The sequence below is a fragment of the Eutrigla gurnardus genome, assembly GCF_963514095.1.
Source record: "Eutrigla gurnardus genome assembly, chromosome: 4".
NCBI classification, from domain to species: domain Eukaryota; kingdom Metazoa; phylum Chordata; class Actinopteri; order Perciformes; family Triglidae; genus Eutrigla; species Eutrigla gurnardus.
Window position 1 is genome coordinate 16201426 of NC_139918.1, and position 10893 is coordinate 16212318.

General features: G+C 39.8%; 1 protein-coding gene across 4 annotated transcripts in view; it reads right to left on the bottom strand.

The window, feature by feature from the left end:
- Positions 1-10893, bottom strand: part of st18 (ST18 C2H2C-type zinc finger transcription factor) — a 40121-nt gene that overhangs the window by 14347 nt on the left and 14881 nt on the right. For all 4 annotated transcript variants that reach the window (XM_084008176.1, XM_084008175.1, XM_084008174.1 and 1 more), the window contains 4 exons: positions 6414-6529; positions 3850-3901; positions 2977-3007; positions 2581-2768 (listed from right to left, as the gene is read on the bottom strand). In XM_084008176.1, the coding sequence (XP_083864302.1) occupies positions 2581-2768; positions 2977-3007; positions 3850-3901; positions 6414-6529 (387 nt within the window). The remainder of the gene's footprint in view (positions 1-2580; positions 2769-2976; positions 3008-3849; positions 3902-6413; positions 6530-10893) is intronic.

The window sequence follows — 10893 nt, forward strand, 5'->3', positions numbered from 1 at the left end:
TATTATATTATAAAATATTAACAACCCATAACAGACAATTAAAATGCCGCGGGATATGATCGGTAGATGATTTAATTGAGTGTTTCATCAAATTAGACTTTCAAATGATCAAATTAGAGTTGGAGTTAGAAGAGCTTTTCCAATGTCATGTATTTATTTTTGGAAGATGACTCATTAACTTCCTGGCTTTTGAGTATGAAGATCCTTGTGGGTCTGATAATATATCATATACATGATAAATGTAGCACCATTATTGCAGATTAATAATATGTATGTGTGTGTATATATATTTATTTATGCATTTCTTCTTATATCCCACACTAATTAGTGCTTATTTAGCTGAGTGCTCTCAACAATTTAATTTGCCTTTGACCAGGCCGTTTAGTATAAATCCCCCAAATCCCGGCCACATGTACAGAAAGCCGCAAGACTGAGCGAAGCTGAAAGTCTGATCAGTGGAACAGACAGAGAGTGTTAGGGTTATCCTAAGTGCATCTGAAACAACACTTTATTAACACCACTTATTATATGAAGTCGTGGTCAGTGATTAACAATGGGAAGCTATCATCTGGATTGATTCAACAAAATCTCTCTTGATCCCCCAAAACCGTTCAAACTTATGCTCGATTAAGGCTCTTTGGGCTGTGAGGCTTTCTACTTTCACTGCTGAACTGTGGACCCATATCCTCTTAAGTGGCTAGACATCAGATATTCGATAGGTTGATAAGATAGAGACGGATTGTGAGAATCAGATCATACGCTGTTGAGGATGATACAGATACATTATTATTATATTATTACATTATTATTAATGGGAGCAGCATAAAAACATAATCCTCACCAAAAGAGCTTAAACATATAAAATGTGACGCAGTGGAATTTGACATGTTTGGTCTCATTTATCAACATTACAGTGTGCTACTACCAGTTCCCGTGAAAAGAGGTGTTTTAAAGACAAACCCCCGGTTGAATGAAAAATTAAAGCCAGTTACACGTATTTACATTTATGAGGCGAGCGACGGGGGTTTTGTTTTTCATCCAGATGGACTCCACGGCCTGACACAGTCGCATGCAGTCAGACTAGCACACGGACACATGTACGTACACACACACACACACACACACACACACACACACACACACACACACACACACACACAGACAAAGTGCAGTGGAAAAAAAAAGGAAAGAGATGGAGGAAAAAAACTTGGATCCCTCCGGTGGTTTGTATGTTGGAACAGGTGAACAGTTTGTACTCCAGAATAGCCATTACCAGCACTCTGCAGCAGGGCTGCAGTTGGCTGGAGTTGAACGCAGTGTGGCTCGACCAAACGAGAGGCTTATTTTTCTCCCTTTTTTGTTAAAATGCAGATATAACCAGCTTCCCACAGCAACGAATCTTACTGCCTCTGGTCCAATTTTTGTTTTTCTACAGAAAATAGTCCCCAAATCTGACAATAAAAGCAAAATATGCTCTGGAATTGTTTATCAATACCCATGCTCATTTGACATCCTTGATTTTTATTACACATTTATAACGACTTGCAATATTTTGTTTTGTTTTAAAGCAAGTCCACTGATTATTGCGTTCAAATACGGAAAAATATACAGCTGTCAATCAACGTTGGATGGTAAAAACAAAAAGTAGCTATAATACCCAACAACAAAAGGAAACACTGATGATGCACAGTGAATTACTTAGATAATTGTAATGTAATATGAACCCAGGAAACAAATAAATTCCATTTCCAATGAATCCACACAATTCAGTGAGCTCCTGGTCCATTTAACTACACACATGTGTACTATAATGAGCTGTAGACATTATGCCTAATTATGTATTAGACTGTGTTAGAGGGCCTAACAAAAGCTTTTGAAAGGGACAATTACGTTTGTTGCTTAGTTACATCGTTAAAAATATACCAAATCAGTGCAGATTATAGTGGGCGAGAATGCACATGTACACCACAAACGTTGTTGCCAAAATGCACAAAATTCAATTCATTAGGAAAAAAGAAAACATTTTTGCTTGCTGGAAAAGGACAGCGGCATAAGTGAAGGCAAACATTTTTTAACTGTTGTTGATGAAATGTGTCTGCGGTTTAGTGAAAATGCAAACGGCAACGGTAAACGGAACAGACGCCAAGCAATATTGACGCCTCATTTGTTCTTCACAATGGGCAACTTGGGTATTAATTCAGTTTAAAAGAATGGAGGAAGTTTAATTTAAATCAAAGTGAACTGGTGCACTCCCCCATTCAGCGCTTCATTCTATGGATTCAATGGGTTTTGGCCTGGCTATTGAAAAAGGACAGATGAGGGGTCTGAAATCTGGCCTCATCAAAAGAGGGTAAAGCCACGCCAAAAATATCATGGCAGATCAGCTGTCAGAACTTCAATTTGTGGACGTGAGACACAACTAATGTGGACCCAGCAGTGTAGTCTTTCACTTCCACTGCACAATGACTGCGGCTGCTGGCTGATGGCAGAGGGAGGGAAATATGAATGCAACAGATGGGATTTTAAAATTCAGCGTCAATTGTTCATCAAAACAGACAAAACAACAGGACATCTGTTTACCTGCTGGAGTGTCAATGTTCCTCAGCTCTTCTTTGTCCTGTGGCGGTGCCAGGTCCTCGCTCTCCTCTTCACATGCCTCGCTGGGGCTGTAGTGGCGGGGCTTCATCAGCAGGGACTTTCTCTTGTTGACGGGGGCGCCCTGCACCCCTTCCTGAGCACTCCTCTTCCTCGCCACGGACCCATATGGGCTGGAGGGGAGAGGGGAATAGACAAAAGGTCAACAGAGGCCCCAGTTGGCTCGTTTCAAAGGTCCCAACTATTAAAATGTGAGGCTTTCTTTTTTACGAAGTTGAAAACCGTCTTAATGAATCACATCAACGATCTGGGAGGAAAATGTTTCCTTTAATTTGGCATGGAGATGAAAAAGATGAGAACATTCACGTCATAAAGTTTCACCTGTGAGTCTCGGCGATGCAGTCGGCCAGCCCTGTGAAATAAAGGCCAAAAAAGAACAGATAAAACGCCATGTTTACATTTCCACTACAGTGGCACAGCATCTGTCGACATATTCTCCATCAAAGGTTCAAGCCGACTCGATACTTTTGGGGGATTGCTAATGAAATTTTTACAATGTTCTGTAAATATTTGTTTTGTAGATAATGATTTAGGGATGACACCACCTGGGCTAATACCGCTTTATGCAGCCTTTGACCATAGATTTCATTCTCTTTTACAATGCCATCGGGTATAATCAGCACAAGGATGGAGAAGTGGTCTCGCCATTGATCTGAAAAGCTTTTTTCATTGGGGCTGCTCATTCTCTGGGAGACCAACGGTAGCTCATCCTTTGACAACGTTGACAACGTGATCTAAAAGGCTAAATCAATTTTCCCAGGGGCCTGCGTAAATCTCATTCACAAGTTCTACCCCTACTCCCATGAAGCACGACCAATAATAACACTTTTCATGAATTTCCCCAGATGTAGTAATAGCTCCAGCGTGAGCAGCCGGGCCTCAGAGGCCCTGAACACTTGCATAATGACATATCCAGTCTAGAGGTTTTCAATCACACAATATATACACACTCCTTAACTAATTTGAGCCAGTGTTCCAATTTAATGAAGTTATTCCCCTCGGAATAATGAAATGGCAGTGCAGTGCTCTTCAGACCGGTAAGATAATACATAAAATTGACAGTTTTAAAGTTGGATTGTTGAACCGATACCCCGAACCCATGGCGATAAGTGGAGTGTATGCGTGTGTGTGTGCGTGTGTGTGTGTGTGTGTGTGTGTGTTAATAGCAAACTAAAAACTGAAAGCTGCACTCACCTGTGCTACTGTTACATGTTTTCAGCGTTTGCTCCTCACCTTCAGAATCCATCTGTAAAACAATAATAATGCAATATAAGGATAATCCACTAAACAGACTGATGTTAATGTATTTATTGTTTATGCATTTCTTTCATTATATGGAAAAATGCTTTATAGCCTATTGGAGATTTCTTGTCCTTTTTTTTCTGTCTTTTTTTTTGTCAGCTTGTGAGCCTTAAAATCAACAACATCACAAAGAGCTCCTAAAACATCAGCAATATGCAAACACACAAAGTGTAATGTCGGGGGGGGGGGAGTTTCAAAGGTGAGTAAAAATGTAATGACACTAAATAATGACATTAAAGTACAGACGGCACCTCAATGTGTGTGTTTAGACAAAAATAGTTGCTAAAATCCATCTACTCTCAGTGGCTGTTGCTTGTGGGTCCCAAATAAAACCTATTAAACATAATTATTCCAGGCTGATGGTGGCGTATAGTGGTCACAGGCCAGTGAAATCTGTGAGTCATAGGATATGCTGTTACTTTTCCCTGGTAATGGGAAACATGACTCCTCTCTCTCGTTTGCTGTTGTGATTGAAGGCACTGACCTGTCATACATTTATAATAGGGGAGCAGGTGTGGCAGTGATGGACCTTAATTTCCTTTAATAAACCTTTTATGTGCCACACTCTTAATGCCACGCCGGGCCCTCAGAGGTCCTGCTCATAATAGGTTCATTACTTTTGATTACTCCAGCCTATTGAGACAAACAACTCCAAAACACTATAGATTACATTCTGTAAAAACGAATGTACCTCATTAGTTTGTAACACTTTTCCGCACAGACATGCTTCAACATTTTTGTATAAATTTTGTTGTTTTGGAAACAAAATGTTGCTCTTACATCCTGCAACCTGAGACTGTAACACGGACATTAATCAAAGTTCAAATGATGTTATCAGTGTGCCGAAAATATCACCACTGACTCACACACGTTTCATACCAGAGTGGTGTTTATTTTGTTTTTTTGTTTTTTTTATTTGACATTTTGGAAGTCCCTTTCTCATGCAAATGCTCAAGCAAAATACTGTACTGGTACCTTTTTATGTATTTATTTTTGTATTTCTCTGAATGAATTGAGAATAATATAGCATGGTACGAACATAATTTCATAAAAAATAGCAACCGCAACGCTACAGGAACCAGCGAATAATGATCAGATTATAGTCGGCCCTATGCCTAGCCAACCAATGAAACAACAACGCCATACTCTACAATTTTTTTTTACAGCGAGCTGCATTTCCAGTTTTACATGCGAGCAAATTGCAACCCGTCTTTTGTTTGTGCTGCTTTCAATGTGCGTGCACGTGTGACTTCCTGTCAGAAGTATGACAGAAGCTAGCAGCAGATCTCGACACAGCAGAGGTTACTGTACATCTAATTCACATAACCAGAAGTGACAAGTAACCAGAGAAGAATAGAGGCCTACGTAGATGCCCTGGTGTGCTAACAGGTAGTCCTGGCATGGCAACAATATGGACAAACGTGACGCTGAGTGTTTTCTAAAGCAGAACAAATAAATGCATGCAGGGTCAAATGAGAGCTTTTGTTTGATATACCCTACACAATCTGGCCAAGGACTTTATATAATTTATCAAAGTTCTTTAGGTTAATGTATCATTTTTTTTATACAGGGCACTGTATAGTGTAGATGAATGAAATAAATAATTTGGTCCTATATATATATATGAATTGGAATGATAACACTTTACTTTCAGCCGCCATATTCAGCCTTTATAAGCAATGAATGACAATACTCCATTTTAATAATATAAAATGTGTTATAATAGAGTTATAATAGTATAAACACTGTAGATGAAAAAACGCTTAAAACATCTTTATATCTGCATACAACTACATGGTAATGTAATGTACTAAATACTTTTTTATCACCTACAAATTCTAAATAGGGGTTTCAATATAAAAAACGTTTACAAATGTATTTTCTTATTCCAGTCTAATAACTCACATAACGCAACGAATAGAATTTTAAATACAGAACAATAATCTTACTAAGTGTAATGCACTTTTCAGTTAATTCTTTCAATTTGACCTAAAAAATATGTAAATGTTAAAACAACGTGCGTTTACATGCAAATTTTGTTTTCTCAGCCATCTTTGCATGTTTTTTTTTGGGGGGGGGGGGGGGGGGCTTTTGCTTTTGTGTCCTAACCATGCTGTAAAGAAAGAATTGAAATAAGGTCACCAAGAACAAGGTTTAAGGTTGCGCTGTGTATTTTCACAGGAAGTTTTACAGGTACAAATCCTGCCGAGACAACCTGACAACTATCAACCATCAGTTTAGAAAGAGCAGACTCAGCAATGCCTTTTTAAAAGAGTACATTATCTGACAGCCACCCACAATCTCAGGTTATGAACACTGTGGTCAAAGGAGCAGTGACACTCCACCACTTAGCAGGCTACTTATCCAAAACACTGTTACACAATCATTTAGAGACGTTTTTGTTCCTAACAAAAGTTATTTTCAGTTTGTATGTTGCATTTCATCTGCTAATTTACCTTTGATTGTAGTTTTCCAAGCACGCTGTAGGATAAGATGCCAGATCCGTACTGATCACCCGGGTCGATGCTTTGACGGTTGTTGTCTCTCAGGAGGTGATCGTGTAATTCATTATCTATAACGGAAAGAAAAAACAGATACATGTTTATAAAACTTTTTTGAAAACTTTTTTAGCATCGTCACACAACGTGTCTCTAAATCAGGTTTCTGAAGGATTAAATTTGTACATTTTCATAATCTAGAGCCGTGGATGTGAACATGCAGTCAGAAAAAGGTGGAAAGAGCATATTAATACCTCGCATAAGGAACACGATGCAAATTGATTGCGCGACAGAGATCAAATTGCTTGCTTCTAATTAATACAAAACATCCAAGAGGGAAAACAAGGATGAACACAATGAGTACATTAAGCCTCTTCACTTCACAGATCTTATTATGGAATTATTTATTTCTGTTAGCTTTGAAAAAAAAAACCCCACATCTTAATTATAGCTCACAGAACACTTCCCCGGAAAAACAAAACTGGGGAGAAGAGGAGGGGGAGGTGAGGGTTATTCACCGAGTTTCATTAGCATATGAAAAAAAGACTCACTACTATTTGAGCTGGTTCGTCATCTGCTGAATCATATTTATGCGCCCCCTGCACACCCCGAGTCCAACACAAATAATGCTCCTCAGAGGACCCTTTCCCTGCGTCTAGGGCAGATTTCTCAGGGGGAAAGGAGGCAGCCTGATGCTGAGGGTCTATGAGATTTTCTATGTGTTAATCTGGCTGCTAGCTGTCCTTGAGCCCAGCCCATTCCCCCCTAACCCCATCTGCTAGCATTCCCACCACAGAGGAGGAGAGAATGGGGCTGCGACTGGGGGTAGAAAAAGAGAGAAAGAGAGACCTTCCCAGTCCAGCAATCATGAATAACCATTGCCTCGCACCATTATCAGAAAGGCTGGATCCAAGCTGGAATATCTGTAAAAACACCCCGGCGCTCCTGACGTTACTCTAACCACACTCTCACGTTTTGTTGTAAGTGATGCTATTATTATTATTTTCATATAATGCCTTATTAATACCGCACAGCTGCTGTGGATATTCATCACTGACCTTGGGTCTTTGTGTCCCCTTGTTCCCAGCTTATCCGCGCACTTGGGACGCTCTCATGTAATTAACACAGACATTATTGTGATGGAGTAAAAAAAACTCTGCGGTGCTGTGCTGATACCTCATCTTGAAACCAATAAAGCAGGCCACAGTCGCAAAGTAAGATTCTGGAGACCATAAAATTAATTACATTATTTACATTTCCTTTAGATAGAGGGGTACAGGGCGAGATGATGGAGGCAAATGAGATTACACAAAATAAGATTTCAAAATGTCAGTGCTGCACACTCAACCAACCAACTGTTATGATTAGATTACTCTTTTAATATAATTACTGTCTAAGGCTGCGTGCGGAAACAATGCATACATAAAAAAACAAAAAAAACAGGGGCCGCATCTTAACTGATTCCCGTCCCTTTCTCCACGAGCCTTTTTCTCTTAACCTTTCTTCAACAGTATCATTTTGAATTATAGGGAACGGATGGGTGCTCTGTGCAAGGTCACTGTCTGGTGTGCATCACCCCCACCCCCCTCTCCTTGTTTTTGTTTCCTCTTCCAGAAGCACACTGAGTGAAGGGTTAAAACTGGAATGGATTTAATTATGGAATGAATGGAATTATAATGCGCCTGCAGCAAGTTTTCCTCCTTATTTATTAAAGCAGCTGATGGGCCAGGTTTGATGAGCCACTTCTGGCATAATTGAGTCATCACACAAAGAGGGTTCCTCGCATTCAGAGTGGTTTTATCAGCAGCAAACAGACCTGATTACTGGCAATTACACTCTGATCTAGGGGAAGGAGAAAAAAAGGGTAAATGTGCGGGGTAACTTCTGTGTTTATAGTTTACCCCGGGAATAATTTTCACATTAATTTTACATGCTAAGTGTTTTCTGTTTATGTATAATAAAGAGCAAACGGCAAGGAGATAGCACCTTTTTACTTTCATATTCCCTTGTAATGAATGTCTGAGGGTATAGCAAACTGATCATAATTTATATTTACCCTGTAGGAGGTTTGAGGCGTGCAGAGAGGCAGCCAAACATAAAGCCAGATGAAAAATAAGTTGAGCTGGCAGGAATATACCTGCCTGTGCTCCACACCTATTCAGTGGAAAGCAGGTAAAATTATACAGAAAAGCAGGCGATTGATTTTTTGCCTTTTTTATTTTCATTGAGATGCAAATGGGTTTGTGGTGAGTAAATTAAGCTCTGCTCAGAGATTAAAATCAACTTCTGTTCAGAGAGTATTTAGATAAACAACTTTTCTCTTTTTGTCTTTTTTTTGTGAGGTGGCCAGGGAGCCATCAGACGCCCTGTGCCTAAATACCAGCTGGACATTAGAATAATGGCTGGGATGCATTTCAGGAGGGGGAGGGGACAAAGAGGTCTAGGATGTCTGATTTATGACTAAAACTTGGCTTTTTTTTTTATTTTACAATGTCTAATTATTGGCTACCTACATAGTAAAATCAATGGTTAACTGCACAGAAAATTAAGCTGCGAAGCTTTTTTTATTTTCCATTTGAATCAGGTGACATGAGATGGAGAACATCCTGTTATACGTGTACCCCTTTGAATGATGTATTTATTAATATGAGTTTATTTAGTATAATCTTAGATTCACCAAACAAACAAGTTTTTATTTCTGCTAGCCTTTCAGATGAAAACAAATTAATAAATGAATACTGTAAAGAAAATAATTCTGCCGGCGCTTTCTGAGCATTTCTCCGTCTGATAGGTTTCTGGATTCATGCAGACACAGTCAAAAATCTTGAAGTCAACTGCGATTTCAGATATAACAGCCTCACAGCTACCCTGACGGCCAAGCAAAGTGTTTGTGCCTTTTGCCAAAGAGTACTTTTATAGAGGAGCGTATTGGCATCTTATCACTTCTCCAAGACAGAGATGCTTCAATAAAAGAACACAGCTCACAGAATTCTTAACAGACAATTAGGAGCCTGGCTAGCCGCTATCGCTTCAATGATTTGTTATGATGGCATAACTACAGGGGAAACTTGTTATTGGATGGAGTTAGCAAGAGTCCCATAAAAGAGTCAGATGGTGACACCTTTGCCGAGGTGATTCATGAATCTTGTAATCGCTTTCCAAAGTCATCCCAAAGCCTTCCCTCTAAATTGAGTTCATCTGGAGCCGGACCACACAAAGGCACCAAGTCCAGATTGTTTCTTCTGACATCAAAGAGCCAATTTCAGTTTTTGACCAAATTTCTGGTGCTTTTAGTTCCCTTATCGTATGAAAGGGGCCTAGATGATATGCTATTTTATTTGTGAATTTCAATCCAATTAGGAACACCAAAAATATTGAGACAAGTAAAATTAGTATCTTCTTACACTGCACAATGCATCAATAGCATAATAAATGGAGTGGCAGACAATCCGTCCATTGGCAAGGCTCCAGGCTGCCAAACCACTCTCGTGTTAGTTTGAATCTTTGAATTCTGTCGTGAACATGTTTTTTTCAAACCTGTCTAATTTGGGGACAGGTGTTTGGGGAAAAAGAAGTTCCAGCCCCGGTGTAACAATGAGCAGAGTAATCCCGCTCATTGTTCCTGCCCAAGGAGGCCCTTTCATGGAGGAGGTTGCATGAATGCTACCAGGTGGTCTGCAATTTGGAGAAACGTAGTAACCGTTCCAGCTAATCCCCCCGTCACAAAAGGCAGGTCTCCAGTGCTCCGGGGCTCTCTGGGGCGAGGGGAAAAGTTTACCTCGAACACACAGTGTCTGAAAGGAGTCAGGGACTCGAGCAGTGATTCCTAATCAGATTGCGCTGAAGTGAACAGCTCGCATGGCAGCTGTAGTTTTCCCAGGGTTAATTACCTTTCACTGCTCTCTCTAAATGAGTCAGCTGTTCCTGTCATTAAACAACTCCACTCTATCTCCGCTCCTCTGTCCTCCACACACATGTGCACACGGGTGTGCGTGTTCTCACACACACACACGCATATATTTGTATATATGTATGTATCTACACGCACCTTTCGGGGTTTTTTTCTTCCATTATTTTTAATGTATTTGATATGGTGATCAGGCAAAGGGCTATTACATCATTTATTGCTTGAATATTATAGTGACTTTGATCACTTTGCTTATCAGTCAGAGGCCACTGAAATGGAGGTTGCTGTTTTTGTTATTCATGCTACTGATGTTTATGCAGATACAAGGCAGTATTCCCAATACACCTCCCCTACCCTGTTGAAGCAAAATAGTACCAATCTGTCAAGGTCTTATTCTAAAGAGCCCATTTAGTACTAATTGACTATATATAGGAAGCAAACATGTTCACATATGCGCACAAACGCGCACATGCACGAACTAACACAGAGTCCAGCTCTGATATAGTTTGCTGTCATCAATTCTGAACAATC